Source organism: Hyposmocoma kahamanoa, unplaced genomic scaffold (assembly GCF_003589595.1).
Source record: "Hyposmocoma kahamanoa isolate Upper Pololo Valley unplaced genomic scaffold, ASM358959v1 66, whole genome shotgun sequence".
Lineage (NCBI taxonomy): Eukaryota > Metazoa > Arthropoda > Insecta > Lepidoptera > Cosmopterigidae > Hyposmocoma > Hyposmocoma kahamanoa.
In genome coordinates this window covers 9,289,673-9,310,533 of record NW_020653854.1, presented here as the reverse complement: position 1 = coordinate 9,310,533, position 20,861 = coordinate 9,289,673, and the positions used below count along the sequence as shown (strand labels likewise).

The window sequence follows — 20,861 nt, the reverse complement described above, 5'->3', positions numbered from 1 at the left end:
TTAAATATTAAACGTAAGACTGTATTATGTTATGTATAGGTTACAATGACGTCGTACCTCTAAAGAAAAAAATATGGAAGAGGGACAAAAATCATTATGATTTAAATATACCACTTTTTAATTTTAACGTATTAATTCTTTATTACTTTGTTTGTTACACTTCTTGGGTAAACGAAAAGAAACTTCCCGCCCGGCGTACCATCCGTTTCTTTTACGTCCGACACACTCTGGTCAACAACAATACAGGCAAGCATTATAGTGTATGCCATTGATAGGATAAGAAGAAGTTACACTCCTCTTTTATTTAGGTACTACGATAACATTGTGATATAATTAACATTTTTCTATAACATTAGCTAATCAAAGAATGCGAGGAAATTATAAAAGAAATTAACATTATGTTACCCTAAATTGTTGGTACACAAACGCCGATAGGAGTCCTGACAGAGCGAAGAAATCGCTCTTTATATTATTAATTATAACAAAGTACTCGTAGTGGAGTAATTTCACAAAACCAAATTAACAGCATGGTAATAAAACGTGATGTTAAATGAAAACTTACCTACATAATTCAGTCGGTGATTTTTTTTAATGTGTGTTTTATTTCGCCGCCAGTACAGCAACATTGCCACATATTTTTAAACGACTTCAAAAAAGGAGGAAGTTCTCAATTCGATTGTATGTTTTTTTATGTATGTTACGCGATACCTACATATATACTGCAAAAAAATAAGAACCAATTTTGAGGATTCTTTTTTTGCTGGAAAGAGGGTGCCTCAGTACTTTTCCCTTTTAAATTTTAATGAAATATTCCACCTCTAAGGGTGCGTACAAATCCAGCGAATTTGCCGTAAGTGCGCCTGTTTGCGAAAGGCTCGCGAGCAATGCACGTCGATCTGTTCGCGTGCCGTTCGCCCGTCCTCATGCCACATGTACTAACATATGTGACGGTGTGACCTCCTTACATCGTCATCCCACCTTTTTGTCGCCTTTCTACGGTTCCTGGCCACTCGTATTTAAATTTAAATTTTGAATTGTTCCACAGCTCTTTTACCTCGCATTCTGATTTTGCTTCGTTCCACCGTCACTTATTTGTTCGAGCCACTTACCAATAACTATAAAACTCTTGTACGAGAAACATTTTAAAGATCATAAATATTAAAACTGGAATAAATATTTATAAAACTAGATTTATACCACTAGTTCTGTACTCTTTTGAACTTTGAACTTTAAACTGACTAAGTAAGAGGCTGTGGAGGCTACTACTACTCTCCTGGGTACATTACAATCCTACTGAACAGTCAACAGAACTCCACCATCGCCAGCAGCGCTCTCACACATGTATTTAACATTCTCACACATGTCAAATATGTGTGTTCGCCAGTTCTGTTTGCACCCTAAGGGTGGCAAACTAGGAAATGAATCCGGTTTCGCACACTTTCCGGAAACCGATTGCAATAAAACTTGTCAAATAGATGTTCCACGAACTTCGAACCCGATTCGTATCGAGTGGCAACTGATTCTAAAATCCCTGGATTGGTAGAAAATTGCGTTCTCCTCCATTTATGTCGCCAAGTGCTGACAGTGCTGCAGTGGCACGTATTGCTTCCTCATTCTGCTTGCACGGGCTTCAAATTCATATTCGTCCATCATCATCATCATAGATTTTGTAAATTAAATTGAAGTTTCGAGCTCATCATCCTAAGGCGCTCTTGAGCGCCAATCTTTAATTAATAAAATAATAATTTGCCACACAACCATACCAATTAATTGATCTCAAGCTAACTATTTCTTCAAACTAAGAATACCAAAGCAACGGAATTAACTACGGGGCACTACCCAAAAATAATATACAAAAGTTCGTTTGCCAAATTGGTCCTACCGGGAATCGAACCTGGGACCTCCTCATCTAGCGACCACAATGCTAACTGTAACCGTTGTCATCAAATTAGTTAACAGAAAAGCAAGTTCGTTCCTCCGTCCGTTTAGAGCTTTGCTCAGCAATTGTATATTTTGTAATCTCTGATATAATACACAACTGCTAGTAAATGTAATCCCTTCACTTAAAACGAAAGTATATGGGAAACCAAATAAATACCTCTTTTACTGCATTTCTTGAAAGCTTAAAGTTGTCTATTTTTTTACCTTCAATGCGATACGATAATTTTAGTACTGGGTATATAACAATCTGATATGATTATAGTAAAAGAAAGACGTCTTATAATAAATTACTAATTGTCAAAATATGTATTAAACGCGCAAAATACTCGTGTTTGTAATAAATATTCAAGTGGCAATTATATTACATTTATTGCAATAGAACATTATGATGCAACGTAATAAAATAGGCGAATGGGTTCGGACATTTGAAAGACACAGCCCCAACGATGACGAATCTGTGCTGACGGCTGAGAAGAAGGAATAGAGTGAATAACCTTATCAAAATGACACATTCCCACAAACATTTAATTACTCAACGTGAACTAGCTATGGTAGACGAATGAAAGTACGGTAGTTTCTAAATAAAAGGTCGTCGCTTCGAAACCCTGTGATGGCATGAACCTAATAATAATTAGTTAGCCTATGTAACGAAAGTAGTACAGAATGGCGGACAAGAGAAATGAAAATGAAAATATCGTTAATTCGGTATTTATTCGGGCAGAGTTTCACTCTATTAATAGTTGATACAATAAAGTAATGTTGCAATGGCGCCAACACGTTTTTATACTTATTCCTCTCCAAAAATCAATTAGATACTAGAATTCAAAATCTTAGTACATAGATGAGAAACTACGTATTGAAAATCTATTTGGAATTAATAATATATCGAACACAGCATCAAACTATAATCAAGCTATCAGTTTTAAACAAGAATATAAATTTTAAGACGAAGTTTTAATTTAATTGTAGTAGTATCTTGAAACTAAGTGGCATTGTATAATTATTTCACATAATACATTACGAATTAGTAATTCTAGGATTGTGAGAAATTAATTATTATTTATCATTATATTTACAATGATTTCTAGATATATTTATTAAATGTATTTGTAATTATATTACAAATAAATTTAATAAATATATATAGAATTACAAATACACTATGGATCGAGGGCTTCAAGTGCGGATTGCGGTGGCGCCACCAGTGGACATCAAAGCTAACACCTTTCTCAATGCTGGGTACAAACCTCTTCTCACCATGGGAGGGCTTGGGTTGTAGTTCCACAAGTTAGTTGTGGTCGTAATTTCACACATATCATTAAATTACTTTGTAGATGTGTACTAGTTTCCTCACGATATACATTTTTTACCGAAAAGCTTATGGTAAATTGTAAATTAAGTTTCGTACATAAATTCCGAAAAACTCAGCGGTGCAACCCTGATTCGAATAGACGACTCTCTGTTTGAGGGGCGGTAGGTCAAACCATTAGGCTGCTACGGCTATGTGGCATGTACTTATGACTTTACACAACTTAGATTCAATTGACAACCGTGGGAAGAGTCATTCGGAATAGGTCACTCGGAATTAGTGGAAGTGAAGCTGCTGAGTCTTGAACATTGCCATAAAGTTGCCTGCCTATCTGCTCTGCTGCTTATGAGAGTGTTCGATGGAATTACACAATTTAACTCCGCCTTCACAGGACGACTCGACGTAGGTTTGGGTTCCACCCCCACGTTGTGGATATTCCAAAGATTCGCACGAAGTGTTACGCTTCCACATTTATATAGCGAACGGTTATGGAGTAGAATACCCTGCCTGCAGACTTGTTCCCTGGACATTATAACTTGGACCTTTTCAATGCGAGAGTGAGTAGGTATTGTTTAGGTGTGCATGCTCCATCATCGACCTCATCGTCACTTTCCATCAGGTGAGATGGAGGTCAAATGCGCACTTACATTTTTATAAAAAAATTTGAGTTACGTGTATTTATGAATCCTTAGTTATTAATCTTTCCCCGTAAATCTGAAGGAAAACATCGTTATAAAATCTGCGCGTCGAAATAGGTTCACAATTCTTGGAAAAATTACGAAGTCAAATTATGGCTTCAACAAGGGTCTTTAGCAGAATTTGGTAGCAATAGACCTCTTTGTGAAAGAGTTCGTCCGGGGAAGTACGGCCACCTTACCTATTTCTGCCGCCAAGCAGTAATATGAGCAATATTCGACGAGTAAGAATTACTGCGTTCCGGTTTTGTAGGGTAAAGATGCTGGTGCAATTTCGAGCTCATGAAACTTGTCATGTTATATCTCAGGGTGACAGGCGCAGTGGCAGTCTCCATCAGATCTTTGTGATTTAAAGCTCTGAATGGCACTGCAACTGTTATGGCGAATAAGTCGTGCGCCTGGTGGTAAACGACACGTGTTTACCACCAGGCGCACGACTTATTCGTCTCGTTATTTGGTATTATAAAAAAGGACCATGCACAGTGGTGCAACATATAATGGGTTAACAATGAAAAGGTTTCCGTTAAAAAAAATAGAAAAAGAAACTGAAAATGACGTCTATCAAATTCTCACAGAAATACAAAACTTTTCCAAATGTTGCGTTAAACAAAAAATGTCTAAATAGAAAACAACATGCTCACCCTGGTAATGCTGACATCGCGTGACCGAGAACGAATCGTAACTGATGCCTAATGGAACGAGAATCATCACATTTACCGGGAAACCGCTTTTTACCTATCATCCTTAGAGAAATGGCCGAAATCATAATAATTTGCTGCTGTAATGGATTTCTGATTGTCCGATTTCTAATAAGATGATTTTTTTGCTGATGAAAGAAACTCTGCCTCTCGATAAAAGAAATCTAGTGCATTTTCCCTAACTTACTAATACCCCCTCATCACACAGAATCTCGTTGAAATAATACGACAATTATTAAAACAGTAGTTTGCACGGTTGGCGCTGGATGATGAGGCTCCGGATTCAACTCCAGATATCGACTTAGAATTTGGGAAAACTCTTCTAAATTAAATAAATAAACATTAAGCGACATCGTATGTCGCTCGGATCCCAAAGTAAATAACTAAGGCACTTGACCAAAAGGGAGACGTTGGGTGAAATATCCTCAACCACTCATTTTCTCACGAATTACTTGCTAATTAGCCTATTCACTTTTCGTCATCAATTCGTTAAACCGGCGGAGAAATAATAACGTCAATTGATTGCAATTAATTCGTTTATCCATTTCTCACAGTAATTAGTTCGAAAGTACAAAAGATGAATCAAGTTAAAACGGTTTTTAAATGTCACGCGGCAAGTTAGCAGAGAGTGACCGCTTGTTCACTTTCCAAGTAACTCACACGAAAAGCCCTTCTTGTCAACTGCGCGCTCGTTTTATACAGCATTAAATACCCCCTTTACTTCTTAATTTCATATGGCAACCCTGGCTGCGACCACCATGTCATAAGACCACGTCAAGTGACTGATTAAATTGAACAGATTCAAACGACACCAGCGCCACCCTCTCTGCGATCTTACCAGTTTCAGCTGTGAATCTGACATGACACTGTAAAGAAAGAAATTATGATCGAGATTAGATAGTGTGTTTCGTAGTAAATTGTTTCTCTAACTGAAAAAACAACACATAATAATATTAGCTAAGATTTATCATTTCGTAAACGTACACATTGAAACGAATTCCGTTAATTACACCACGTCTGAAGTGATAACTATCTAAGACATTCACGTTGCATTGAAGTAAAATTAAATAAAAACGACAAATTAAGAAGTTTAGACTAATTTCTTTTTTTTCTAAGTTTCTTTTCTTTTTAAAATTATAACCTAGGTCGTGAGTGGTTTAGGGACTGGAGATTAGCGAACGCACTGTAATTGCACTTCCATGTGTGCTGCTTCTTCAGTCCGATCCTCAGCTTTGTACTTCCCCACTCGTCAGCTCGTCGTAGGGAACCGTCTAATGGGGCCGCTCAAAAGGCAGGCAAAAGCACGGACAGGGCTAAAATAACCCTAACGTAGTTCCTGAAGAGGTCAAGCACTAAAATTATTATCAGTACGATAGATGCTTGGTACTGCCACAAGTTTCGTGAAAATGTTCGTTAAAATAGAACGTTATAACATATATATCACCATCCATGACTTAGTACGATATAAATAAAAATCTTATCCCAATGAGAAGGATCTGTGAGAGGAGGTCTGTACTCAGCACTGGGAGTAGTTTCTATTTACGGTGTACAGCAGAACAAAATATTATGCATTGTAAATATAATAGATATGCTCTAGACCCAAGTTTATAATTACATGACTATCGCATCAACTCAATTTATGCCGTTCACTGCACGATGCTGACTTCGTCCATGGTATCGATGGTGTGTTGGACAAACGCCAAAAGCTCATTGGCTATGAGTTGTTTTTTGCCGCGCGAAACTTGAATTATAATAATTCTCACTGCGTATTGGACGCGTCCGTTTCTGAACGCGCACCAAAATGCAATAAACTGCAAATTTATAGGTACGTCTAACGCTCACGCGGTGAGGTTATTGTTGTACAGTGGAGTGTTTACTAACGAACTCGTTGTTGGAATTTCAAGGAAATACTCTGATAAGCGTAAGGAAGACACATGGATTGGACGCACCAGGACTAATGAAGGAATTGGTAGATGAATTCGAAGAGTGGGTGAAAAATCAAGATCATTTTCTCAAGGATGATTTCTATGAGTACCAGAGCTGTATATGTTTGTATATTTATTTTACTGATTGTTAAATTGTTATTTGTCTGTTATTCACACACGTAATTTAATTTCAAATTAATCTTTTGATACAAAGATTACGGTCTTCGTTACTAAAATGTATACATAGTGTATGTATATGTATATGTATGACACGCGCAACTAGATACTGATTAATATGAATCGAAAGGTTTAATAATCCAAATTTTATTGTTACTATGAAGGCTCACTCGCGCCATTACCATCAAATCTCAAATACTAGGAATAAGACTACATTACATGGATGAAATTACATCTCACAGCAGGGTGCCCAAAAGATGGCTGAATTCTTTAGTATAGTTAATATATATACCTAAAGCGAGAGAGCTGTCAAGCCTTTGGTCTTTTTTAAAAATGTGGAATCATCTGTTGGAAAGATCCGCGGTCGATCACCTAGCCGATGAAGTGACCAAGTGACCGCCCTCACTGTCTCCCCATAACAACTGCCCTAAGAACAGAACTAGATGGGAGAAAATCGTCCATAAAGTCTCGAAAACCGTTCGGGGACACGACTGTCAGCAATAAAGATCCGTTACAATTAACGTGGATGATTGGTATTTGTAAGAAATATTCGTCGTTATAATTTCACATCTAATTCAAAGTTGTTTTTTTTTTTTTTTTTGGTGAAAAATGTTTAACTCAGTATAACGGCGCCGATATGCCCACGAAAAATTTAACAACGGGAGAAAGCAGAAAACAAATGTAAATATAATAGTATTCCTCTACTTTCGTTAATAGCATCATAATTCATAATGAAGAATGTTTTCACTTAACGAATAATGTAAGTAACCTGATTCTTCTTATTTTTAATGATACTTTAACATCAACACAAGAAGTACATGTAACTCACTTTTAGCGTTCGAAACCGAAATGACCTAATCATATTCTTTGAACTTACTTTCCGTGACTTGTTAGAACGTTTTTTTTTATAATCGAAGTGAGGTTCTAACATGAATCGTTTAAATACCAAATCGAGTCAATATTGAAAAGGCATGTGTACCTCCAAATTGTCCGTCCACAAATTACTACTGAGCTTACACACATCCACTTAAGCCTCCCCCTGAGCAAGCCAACTCTCCCGGTCTGGGGCTCTACTCCCGTTCTCGGTATGACATCCGTCCGAAACAATTACTATCAAATAAGTAATACCAAATTAAAAGGCATTTTTGTTTTAATTTCTTTTGTTTCGGATGGAGAACGAAAGTACAGGACCTGTACTGCTCGCATCCAGTCGCTGCCGGCCACTTTTCTCAGGCAGCCTTCCATATTGCTGCAGGGCATCCTATAATACTACGTTTGCCTTGCCGTGGTAGCCACTCTAGAACAAGTCTGCTTCATCGGTCATTAGCCCTCCTGCAGACATACCCGGCCCTTTTTCACTTAAGCTTCCAGATTTTGTATGACTGAAATTGTCCATAAGATATTTTTATTAGTAGTTGTAGAGCAACTTGTGAAAGAGTTCGTCCAGGGAAGTACTGCCATCTTACCTATTTCTGCCGCCAAGCTGTAGCGAGCATTATGCGTTCCGGTTTGGAAGGTGTACGGTCTGTCTGTACAGTTTAGTCAGGAGAAGTCCTCTGCTCGCGTCGGAGGTTTAGTCAGGACTGCCCTCATTGTCCTTTGTCCAAAGAAACGAAGGTCGGTCGTCGTCTTTTGTCCAAAACAAAGTCGGTCTAATTTCGAATTCCTGTCAGTCAAGTAAATCTGTCTTTGTGGCCTGACAATCTGGTCATCCATGGATCCTAGACATTGGTCATCTATGGAGACTGGACCCGACAGAAGGGTTAAAGGTGCTAGTGAAATTACAGGCACTTGGGACATGTCAACTTATGTCTCAGTGTGTAGGGCGCAGTGGCAGTGCCCCTAAGTTCGTTGCGTTTTAAAGCTCTGAGTGGCATTGCAACTGTTAGGGACAAGCGTGTCGCTTACCAACAGGTGCACGAATTGTTCATCCCATCACTCGGTATTATAAAAAAAATGGTACTTAGGTAATTACCTGTTACCATAATTAAATAAGTTTATTTTTAATTTAAACTTTAAATTTAAAATAAAAAAACAAGTAAGTCATTTATTTTGAACATTTTATATTACAATTGAGAAAGATTAGAATGACAAAAGAACGAGTTGCTAAATAACAGGTATGTCAGTCTTCGTAAAGCGATTTGCGTCGACGATAAGCGAAAAGCGTTGCGAGTATCGTAGGCTTCTTAATAATGAATATTCATAACTTCATTTGCTTAAATAAGCGCGATACATCATGTTAAGGAACGCCGCGCGTGAAAATATTCAGAATGGAAAGTACATTTGAAATATATGTGAATCTTGGAGAATTTTCGGGGACCGGAATTAATTAATTACGTATTATTATTTGATAATACCGTACATAAATTAATTAGCAGTAGAGCTCGTTGTTAAAGAGTACTGCCCAGGGAAGTACTGCCACCCTATCTATTTCTGCCGCCAAGCAGTAATGTGAGCATTACTGCGTTTCGGTCTTGAAGTGTAAGGGTGCTGGCAAAATTACAGATTGTTAACTTATGTCCCAGGGTGACGGGCGCACTGGCAGCGCGTCTCAAATCTTTGCGATTTAAAGCACTGAGTGGCAGTGCAGCTGTCATGGACAGGCGTGACGTGAAAATTCGCGTATCTTTAATAAATTCACTTCTCGTATGATGCAATTTACAGATTAAATTAAGAACACCACATTTTGATAAGGTCCTCGAGGGATTATTAACCACAAAATCAGTTGATTCGTTTTCAAATAAGAATCTTATTATGGCCTGGTGACAGGAACTAATAAGAACAAATTATTTTATTAAAATCAATTAACTGATGTAACGGACGACCATGTACCTTAATTTGCTTGTCGTAATTCTTTGAGTGTCTTATGCAGTACCTCTGTGAACTTTTTTAAATTGCCCGAAGTTACGTATACCGTTTTTATTCCTAAAATAACATTAAAGTATAATAACGTCGCGTGTAGGTGACTTAAGTAAAGAGTTTCATGCGCAAGTAAAAATATTATAGAAAATACAAATATGGGGGATAACATTGTTACACGAAAGCTTACCTAGCTATTTCCAAGTCAGCGATCGAACGTTACGGCTCATTATAGGGCTTGTTATGTGAACCGCTTTATGCAACATTCTCAAATATCTACAAACAAATTTTCAATTTTAAGTTCTTAAAAAAACCGCCTATTATCGCTTACGATAAGTTAACTATATAAGAAGCTTATACAAAATAAACTCAGAAGAAATATTTTAAAGACGTTTGATCTGAAGTTGAAGTAAAGCTACAATTAAAAAAAATGGTCTCGTTTATATGTATACATATTTGCAGGCCATATGTATACCAGAGACCACATAAATGTATACCATAGGTACAAAATAAGCCGTTTATATACACAATCTACAGATTTCACGTATATTTTTTAAATTGTTCAATCCACTCCACCTAAATTAGTTTAATTTTACGTAACAAACATTAATATTAAAAGTTCCTCAACGAACAGTAATTTGATTAATTAAAGCTTAACTATTAAATTGATATACCTGATAAAATAAACTATCTCAGTTTATGTACAACACACTGCTGTACACAGGTTTCCTCCTAGACAAGGTAATTATAATTACTATAATAATAATAATCCACCAGACAACCACCCCAATTACCTAATCTCAAATTAGGAACTTCCCTTTATTATGAATACCAGAGCAACAGATTTTGCTCTGCGGCACTACCCAGACCACTCATACCATAATTAATTTAGTAAAGATATTTCACTGGAAATCGAACCCAGAGAGGTCCTGGGTCATCCAGCACCCACAGTGTACTAAACCGCGGGGCAACTGAGGTCGTCAAAACAATACATTGAAAACAACTAAATCTATTTAAGTAGTCGTTCTACAGTTTATTGTTTAAATATGTACCTACCTAAATGGGTAAGTATATCTAATCGCGCGATAGCTTGGTGGTGGAAACTGATAAACTTCATTACATCGTGAACAGTTACCATTTAGCGAAAATAGCACAAAGGTAAATTTACAGGCATATTATATTATCATCCATTTGCATGATCAGAGTGAAGTAACATGACAAGCGTGGCTTTGTCAACACAGATCAAGCATGATCAAGGATGCGATAAAAATAAACATTACATAATAGATGAAACTGACGACGCAATCAGAGTAAGGTTATCGGTTTCCACTAATAGGAGACCGCTCGATCAAAGTACACTTACCCACCATTCGTCACTCCTATCTTCAGTCGTGCGTGAACATCATATTATGGGTACCCATTTGTTTTATACGTAGCTAATGGTTTCTAAGTCGTAACAAATAAATACATAGAAAATTGCTAACATAGCATTGCACGACATCATCCATTGGTAAGTGTGCGCTGAAGCGTTGACCCTTGATTCGGTCTCGATAAGAACCGAAAATACTTTGTTGACCGCATACCGACGAAATTGGGTCGTATAAATAAATAATTTTACGATGTTACCCTCACAACTAACACTTAACAACCTACCCTTAAACGTACCTCTGTGGAGTTGCGATAAAAATGAAACGGAGATGCTATTACATATTTGTATTTTGTATAAGTTTACCGAGTAAAATGAACCAAAATTATAATATTAAGTCATGGTAAACATTTTGTAAGTTCTCAAATAGGTGCAACTGTATTATATTGAAATAAAAAACAATCTATTATTACTGAAAATACCAGTTATTTGTATTAATCTTTCCATAAACAACGTCAAAATAGTTTGTAGACACACTGTATTATTTTTTAGAGAAATATTAAAATATGTTAGCACGTTTACGTTATTATATTTACATACATATTTATATATATATATATACGTACATTAGACGTCGGTTCGAATCCGGCCGGATCGAAGGATTTTTTATCTGAGTCTACGATCTTTGTATTAATAATTATTTCAATTCTTTCAACATCATTTTCTCGGTTTTTGGAGTTTTTGTCACAAGCGCCTGTTCAACTAACAGCGGCAGATTGTACATACAGAATACTATACTCACCAAATTAGCTGCGCTGACGCAGTAGAGATAGATATATCCGAGTATCTTGCTCCTTCAAGGCCTACCTACCTACTATAGCGTGTGTACTACACACTGCACGCGTTAGTAATATTGTCACTACGCTCCGATAAGCGTGCACTAATATTTTAACTTTAGAGCCGATACTTACTTACATTTTGAGAACGTCTTATCATTAATTACTTAATTACATAGAAAAATAAAAACACGGAGTCTGATATATTATAAGAATAGTATAAAGTTGAGAGCAAACTGGAATTTATAACAGTACGTCCAATACGCTCACGCGGTGAGGTTATTATTGTACAATGGAGTGTTTACCAACAAACTCTTTATTAGAATTTCATCCAAATACTCTGCTAAGCATAAGGAAGACACATGGATTGGACGCACCAGGACAAATGAAGGAATTGGTAGATGAATTCGAAGAGTGGGTGAAAAATCAAGACCATTTTGTAAAGAAAGATTTCTGTGAGTACCAGTGCCTTATATTTATTGTGATATTTGTTTAATAAATAGTTATTTGTCGATGTTATTCACATACGTAACTTCTTTAAAGTTAAACCTTCGATACAAAGATTACACCACTACGGTCTTTCTTACTGAAAGTGTATACATGTATACATGTAACGTATGTATGTAAATTACTGTTGTATTTTGATTGTTACTTTACGACACTATTAATATTAATCGAAAGGTTTCTAGATTATAATCTAAATTTCATTATTATACCGAAGATTGACTCACGAAGATTCGTTGCCTTCTAGTCAGAAATACTTGAGATAGAACTGCATTAAATGAATGGAATTACGTCTCGTAGCAGAGTGCCTAAATGCTGCCAGTATTCCCTAATATAGCGAAGGTAATACTCACAGTGAGGTAGCTGGAAGCCCTTTGGATTTTCTAAAAAAAAGGATTGCAAGTACAAAAGGGTCAGTAGTCAGAATCAGTCAGTGAGGTAGCTGGAAGCCCTTTGGATTTTCTAAAAAAAGGATTGCAAGTACAAAAGGGTCAGTAGTCAGAATTTTGGCTTATCAATCCTTCCGCCAGCTCACTGGGTACAGCGCTCTTTGTCGAATAGTACGCACCCGTTCCATGAAATAAGGGTATCTATTGTTATTTTCTAGGTTATCGTGTTGACTGTTCCTAAAAACTACATTAATTGTGTTACGAAATAAGTTTTCCAGTTTCATTGTAGCATTTTGTGTCACTTATCCTTAGAGATTAGTAATTATTAGTTTATTACATTATATTTCCCGTAATGATAACGATACGTGATGGCAATTACGATTTTAATTTTAGGGGGAAGCGGGGCAGTTTGATACATTATCTCCATTCCTTCAAACATAATATTAGTTGTGATAATACTAAAACGTGCCTTTGTAGGTGTGAGAAATAGACGCGATCATCGCGTTACACCGCAGCTCACCAGTTAGCCGTTGTCGGTCGACGGGTCACAAAGTGTTTTCACAGCCGTTGACTAAAAACATAAGCGAAACAAATACGAGTGCCACTGCAGTTTTGTTCACTTTACAGGGTTTTATATTTTAATACATAGTATTAGCGTCTTCAAATGTCTTAATTACAAGTATGAATAAAATAAGTTCATTGGGTTTTTCAAATTATAATAGCGGAAGTCTGGAAATAAAATCATATTTAAGATGACATATTTAACATATTTAAAAGGAACTCTAATGACCAATTAGTACGTAACCGGACTTATACCTACAACTATCAGTTTCTTAGTTCTTAACGTCGAGCGACATCTAGCCGCAAAAAAAGGAATTTCAGTACCTACGTATAGATGTTGTCCAATATTAGTTCACGTAATATCAAATATACTTATTCGACCGATTTGTAGTAAGCTAATAAAAGATTAACGACTTCATTACAAAAATAAAGTCGATAATTTTTCTCCGAAATGCCGCGCGAGAAAATGATAATACTGACAAAAGACTTCCCAAAATCAGGGATAGATGGCGCGTTTCACAAAAAAATAATTTGTGTCGGAGGTTACCAGTGCAATGTAATTAACTTAGTTAGAGCATATAGGACGGGAGGCGCTATTAGCGTTATTTCTGGAACAAAACTTTCTGCTACTTTTTGAGGGGCGGGGGGGTAGTACCACAGGCAAACAGGAGCACACAAATGCAAAATTGAATTGTGTCACTATGGCCTCATACAAACATAAGTCTACAACACTAACTAACTTTTACAAACACACAGATAAAATACACATTCATATCATGTCCGTACACAGAATAGGCCTATAAAAATACATCAATTCTCATGAATATACTAGAGACGGAAAATTATCGACGTGATGCTGTCGATATATATTACGTACTGGTATATGAAAAATGTAATTCCACCCTTGGCTATACTGGATGTAGTGAATTTCTTTTTCCAATTTTGTGTGTAGTGTAACAGTGGTATTGTTTTACTTGTATTTACCACAGGAGATTGCCCATTGTCTTACAATAAATGGATGACAATAATACAATCCAAAGCCTAAACCAAAAACCGCAAAAAATTTCTGGACTTTTTTTTTTCAGTTTATGGCTTTTCGCGGTTAGCATTAGAGCCAATGACAAACGTAGTGACATATATAGAAATATTTAAAAAAACTAAAACGTTTAATTTAAACTGTAAAGTCATTGCAGTATTGCTTAATTTTGTTTGCCATAATTAAGTCCTAAAAATTATAGATATTCAGCTTCTACTCGAAATAACAAAATGCACCATATTTTGCTTCTAGTGAAAACTACTTGAACACAAGCGTGTTGGAGTAGTCTTAATGTCAATATTAATTAATTTTATAGTATTATGTTGAATTTAATACGAATTCACTTCAAATAATAAGAGTTGTGCGTCTCTCTGTTGGTGGTACCGATACATTTCTTACAGCACGTCATAACTGCTGTATGAAATGTACCGATGATTCGAATTTCTAGATTCCAACTAGAAGTAAACTCAAAGTTTCATAATCTCGAAAACCGATTTATAACAAAACCATTATGCTTCAAGGGATTTTGGTTGTTTATTACAAAGAAAAGATTAAATTAGTTTGTTTTGTAATATTCCTAAAATACCCTAAAAAAGGACATCTGAGATTACAAAAATTCGAGCAAACATGACTTCGGGCAAATGTATTTTCGGACTTCTGATTGATAACTCGAAACAGTAAAACGAATACAACAATATTTTGTTAGTTTTTATTACTAACATTTAATAAAAAATCATTGTAATAACCTAACATCCCGCTTAAAAAACCGACCTCAAAAGTCATTCATCCCCTAGGGTGGTATTTAAATGGTGGTAAATAAATATTTCACCTCTAAGGGTGGTAAACCCTTGGAAGTGGAATATTTCCTTCAAATTTAAATGTGACCACTTCTGAGGTATCCTCTTTCCAACAGAAAAAGAATCATCAAAATCAGTTCACAAATGGCGGAGTTATCGCGTAACATACATGCAAAAAAACATACAGACGAATTGAGAACCTCCTCCTTTTTTGAAGTCAACTGTATCATTTTTGTTCTAAATTTAAATATTTCAATCGCTTGTGGTTCGAAAATTGAAATTGACGTAACGGGTCTCTTCCTGTCTTTTGCGCATGTCTTGTGTAGGATAAGGACAGTTAGCTATTTGGTTATTTTTATTGCTTTTGTAATTTATTTGTATCGTGTGTATGTACTCGTATAAGAAAAAAATAAAAATAAAAAGTACTAACTTTTTATTTTTATCTTTTTCTTACAGCACGGCATGATTTATTTATTTTTGTACAAATATTAAACAATTACAATTTATTTTCATTATTTATAATTTATTACATTATTATTTAATATACAATACGACGGAGAAATCAATTTAAATAAACTTCATTACATAATCTGTCGATAAAGAGCGCGTCGCTTCTCTATAACGAAAAAAACAGCGTCCATGAAGTACTGCATTTTTGTGTCTATAGTTGCCTGTTAGTATATAGGGAACTTCATAGGCATGCTTATGTCAAATGTTCGAATGTTTTCAAATATTTTTTAAGTAGTCGATAAATTGAATCAATGTGATCGCTGTGAAAAAATGTCATAAAATAGAAAATTAGCAATTAATGTAAAAAATAGGCGTATGTATGAACGTAATTCCACCTTTGGCTAGAATGGATGCAGCAGATTTTTTTACATGCTTGCATAGCGCAAGACGACATGTTTCGTGGAGTACTTGACGCGGTGAATTCGATAATGGAAATGAAAAAACATCGATTTGAGAGTAGTGTTTATTATGCGATAGTTGTTTTGTGCTTGTACCTGGACAGATGGGATTGCCTATCGATGACGCCTCCAGTCCTATATGCTGTAAGGTTATTAATTAACTCAGTTTTTTTGTTATGGCTTAACTTCATGCCTTTTGACCATACCAGTATACAAAATAATTTCCTCTGAACTTTCGTCATGTCACAAACCCACGGCACCATTCAACTTGTATTAACTCTGGTTTCTGTAGTTTATTTTGATATAATAATACACCGAATATATATTATTCAATTACGTAACTCGTAACCTCCCAAACTTCAAACTGGAAATCTTTAGAAGCATTCCACATTTCATGCAACTTTAATATGAAATTTACTCAATTATATTTAACGCGTGGCTTTTGTAGAAAATGCAAGCTTACTACCTAAATTCTTAACTTATTCTTGAAATGTTTACCCCTCATCTTTATGTTGTAATCGTTTGAACTTCTCATAATCTCTGCTATTTAATTAGATATTTTTAAAGAAACAAAAAATAATTTAATATTTAAATTTCGAACGTTTGATATGTTTTTAGGTTACGTGAAGATAGAAAACATAATTTCAGTTCAGAGTACTAACAAAACCGACCTCAAAAGTACGTGGAATTACGTCTATTTGCTAAGTTTTATTGAAATATCCCCTAGTTCGCCACTATACAGGACTTGACACTGGAGATAATAATAATCGGTTCTCACTACTCAAAGTACATTGAGAGAAAAACGAATTGAATTGGAGAAATAGCAAAATCAACTATTAAAATAATTGCTCCTAAATTAAAGTCAGGCGCTATTTAGAAAAATGAATCTTCATGTGTGAACAGCCACCCTTAAAGATGAATGATTTTCTTCAAAATGAAATGGGACCACTATGGAAGTACCCCCTTTCCAACAAAAAAAGAATCATGAAAATCGGTTCACAAATACCGGAGTTATCGCGTAACATGCATACAAAAAAAAAGAAGACCATACAGTCGAATTGAGAACCTCCTCCTTTTTGAAGTCGGTTAAAAATAAGTTCTTCATTTAAAATAAAAAAATAAACGCTTGCCTAATAATTTTAGAAATATATCTTAAGATATCATACCTAACCTGTTTCGTCCCGCACAAGACGGTGCAATGTTTACATGATTTTTTTCACTGCATGCGGGTGGATTGGTTAGTTATGCGTTGTTATTCTAAGGTTGGTTATTTTTTTGGAAGCAAACAGGGTTTGTCAGTGACTAATTATTGTGCCAACATTTGCAATTTCATTTGTCGTAACAATCTGTATATTTAAACAACTAGTTTGGTCCCGCACAAGACGTATTGTACTTAAACTGTGATCTTGTCGATTCACGGACGTTAATACAATGTCTGATCAAAACAAATCCAGCCGAAACAAAAGATATCGTGAATAAAGAAAGGAAGAAGACCCTTATTACCAAAAAAAACGAAAATCATCGTATCAACGCTTTTAAAAAAGAAAGAAAGAGATATGTTTAGACTTACGAAATTAGCACATACGAAAGAGAAAAGAACAGAAGACAGAGGGAGAAAATACGGTGTCGGGCTAATGCCTCGACTTGCAAGTTGGGTTTTTACAGCGACACTGACTGCTAACGTCAACACCGACGACACCGTGCAGTTCAGTTTCGTTTCAGTCAGTACGCGGGGCATTCGATATCATTATAGATTGAATAGCACAGGCAGAATACCGAACACTTTCTACATTTTCAAGCAAGATAATCCTACCGCCAAAGTTGGCTTTTCTAAACTTTGTGAACTACACGAAAACTTTAATTTAAAATTAAAGGCGTTGAAAATTAGATACGACCCATATTTTTGGGAAGCTATTTTGTGCAATTGTGTAAATACTTCAGCTTGCTGGGAAAACACTTGTGAATCGTGTCGAGATCGAGATTTGCGGAACTTCAGTTGCCAGAAAACATGCTGCAGTCTATAGTTTGGAAGCAATGGGAGAAAGATACAAGTGAAAGACTGAAACTGTCACTGCATCAAGATAACACTGATGAAGTTTTTGCTAAGATCAAGGAGGAGTATCCAAAATATGTCGATCATGTGCATTTGAAAAGAGTACAAAGCGCCGAATTTGAGAAGGATAAAAAAAGTAATTCTACCAGAATCCTTGAAATCGATTTTGCAATGTCGTTTTCTTGCGAATATCAAAATGAAATTCACTCTGTTGTACAATTTTTCACTGTTCAATTTGCACTCCGGGCACGTTCAAGTGTACTTCTGTTTACAACTGCAGTTTTCTGTAAAGGTCAATGCACCACTTATTTAATTTGCTCAGATTGCCATAACAAAGGTAAGGACTCCGTATTCGTGTTCCTAAATCATCTTTTCGAAATTATATTTAAAGAAGACAAATACGACGATTTTCAAAATGTGATATGGAGTGATGGTCCAGCTTCAGAATTTAAAAATAAGTTTATGCCAGGTCCAGCTGCTCCATCTCTTAAGTCTCAAATTCCACAGAAAATTTGAATGGAAATATTCAGCAAACGTCTCATGGGAAAGGGGTTGTGGTTGGTGTAGAAGGAAATGTGAAATGTTTAGTGAAGCAAAAAATGCTCAGTCAGGCTGGAATTATAAGTTCAATCTGCAGAAGATTTTTTCCAAATTGCGTCAGATGTGGTCAAAACTACTAAAGTTTATATACATATATCTCAGTCTCAAATTTTCACGCAAATATACACGGAGAAACCTTGGTTGCGCGTTAAGGCAATTCCAGGTATTTTAAATTTTCACATCATCTTTTTCTCCTGCACCTCCGACGAGGTGCACTCTAAAAGACACGCTTTATGTGACCAAGTTAAAATTATTAATTTATAATTAAACTTATGTCCTAAATTCACCTAAATATGATATTTCCATATGAACAAGTTAAAAATTTATGCTGAAAACTATTATTCTCGAAGATTCGAAGAATCGAAGATTTTTTCATAATATATTAATTATTGATGATAGTTGTTTTGTGTTCTTTCTCATGTACTCCTTAGTGTTCCCTTTATTTGTCATAAGCCAACCTTTGAGTTATTATATTCCAATTCGCTATTTTTTTAATAAGCTAATAAAAGCTAGTGTTGTTTCGATGTCCCGCACAAGACTGAATTTAAAACGTTCATAAATGTCTAATGGAATGATTTTTCCAAAAAAACAGGGTATTAAGTTATGAGCAATGGTGATATTGTAAAGAAATGGAAAACTTTTATTAGATTTGTTCGTTCATAAAAATAACATTGGCGTTTAAACAATTGAACTGTCATACGAATGTCTCGCACGCGACTGTGGAATGCTCCTTTAATTCCTGACTTCTCAGAATAGTAAACCCAAAACAAAATTTGTTCAGAAATTTCAACTCTCACATATTTTCATATTTTCATATCAATTTTCACATATTTTTTCATAAACAGATACATACAAATTATGTCAACAAAAATTTATATGGGAGTTTGCCATTGTGTACTATGTTATAATAGTGCAGATTCTGAGAAGTCTGGAATTAAAGATATTCCAGTTTGAATTGAGATTTTTTGTCAGTTTTTACTACTTTCTCGCATGGCATATTTGGAGAAGGAATTGTGTACTTTATTTTTTGTTGTTATTTAATAAAGTACTTAGCTAATATTTTATTACAAATCGGTTGAATCAGTGCATTTGATATTACGTGAACTAACTTAGTGTGAACCTGTTATGTGCGTAAGTACTAAAAATATTTTATGGTGGTTAGATGTCGCTTACCGTTAAGACAGTTGTAGATATCAGTCAGGTTACATACACATTTGCACACTTAGATAGACCTTTGGTAATACAATATACAGAAAAATCTAATGAATTTATTTTTAATCAATCTTGTAAATATGATATTTCAAGACGCTAAAAAGAATTATTTTAACAATGATTTTCGCTATCGTTCTTTGCAATAATACCTACAAGTCCAATTTTTAACCGACTTCAAAAAGGAGGAGGTTTTCAATTCGACTGTATGTATGTTACGCGATAACTCCGCGATAATTTTTATAAATAGCGCCTTAATTTTATTTAAGGAGCAATTATTTTAATGGTTGGTTTTGCTATTCTCCAATCCAAGGCATTTTTCTCTCTCAGTATACTTTGAGTAGTGAGAAACGATTTTTATCATCTCCTGTGTCAAGTCTCGTATAGTGGCGAACTAGGGAATATTTTAATAAAACTTAGAAAATAGACGTAATTCCACGTACTTTCGAGGTCGGTTTTTTTAGTACTCTGTACTGAGATTATAATTCAAATGATCCATCTTCGTATGAAACAACTGGTACCATTACCATTATTACCAAATCCAGTGTACTAAAACGAAAAAGATTACCTAAATATTATCAATATTATTATCAAACTGAAAGATTTTTTAATATACACAATAAGTTACATATCGTGTACATATGTTCGATATACTACTATAACCAATTATCTAGATTTTTTACAGACAATTACTTTATACAGAAAACGACATAATTGCTTATGTAAAATGCAAATGTGGAATCATCTGTTACAAATTAACGTGGATGAATAATAATAATAATAACTTATTTAATAATGAAAAATAATGACATTACAAAGTGCATGAGAACAAAGACTTAAGTTGTACAAGAAAAGGAGAAATGCCATTTAAAAGTGATCCCCTAAACTAGGATATCCTGTGTCTTAGGAGTTAGTGATTCCTCCAACATTGAGTATCAATTACGTAAATAAGTGTGTGTGTGTGTGTGTGTGTGTGTGTGTGTGTGTGTGTGTGTGTG

General features: G+C 35.2%; 1 protein-coding gene across 1 annotated transcript in view; it reads left to right on the top strand.

The window, feature by feature from the left end:
* The first annotated feature begins 11,898 nt into the window (after positions 1-11,898).
* LOC113231874 overlaps positions 11,899-20,861 on the top strand; it is a 16,307-nt gene continuing 7,344 nt past the window's right edge. The window contains exons 1-3 of the mRNA XM_026466412.1: positions 11,899-12,261; positions 17,667-17,722; positions 17,998-18,190. Coding sequence (XP_026322197.1) covers positions 12,099-12,261; positions 17,667-17,722; positions 17,998-18,190 — 412 coding nt within the window. The 5' untranslated portion in view covers positions 11,899-12,098. The remainder of the gene's footprint in view (positions 12,262-17,666; positions 17,723-17,997; positions 18,191-20,861) is intronic.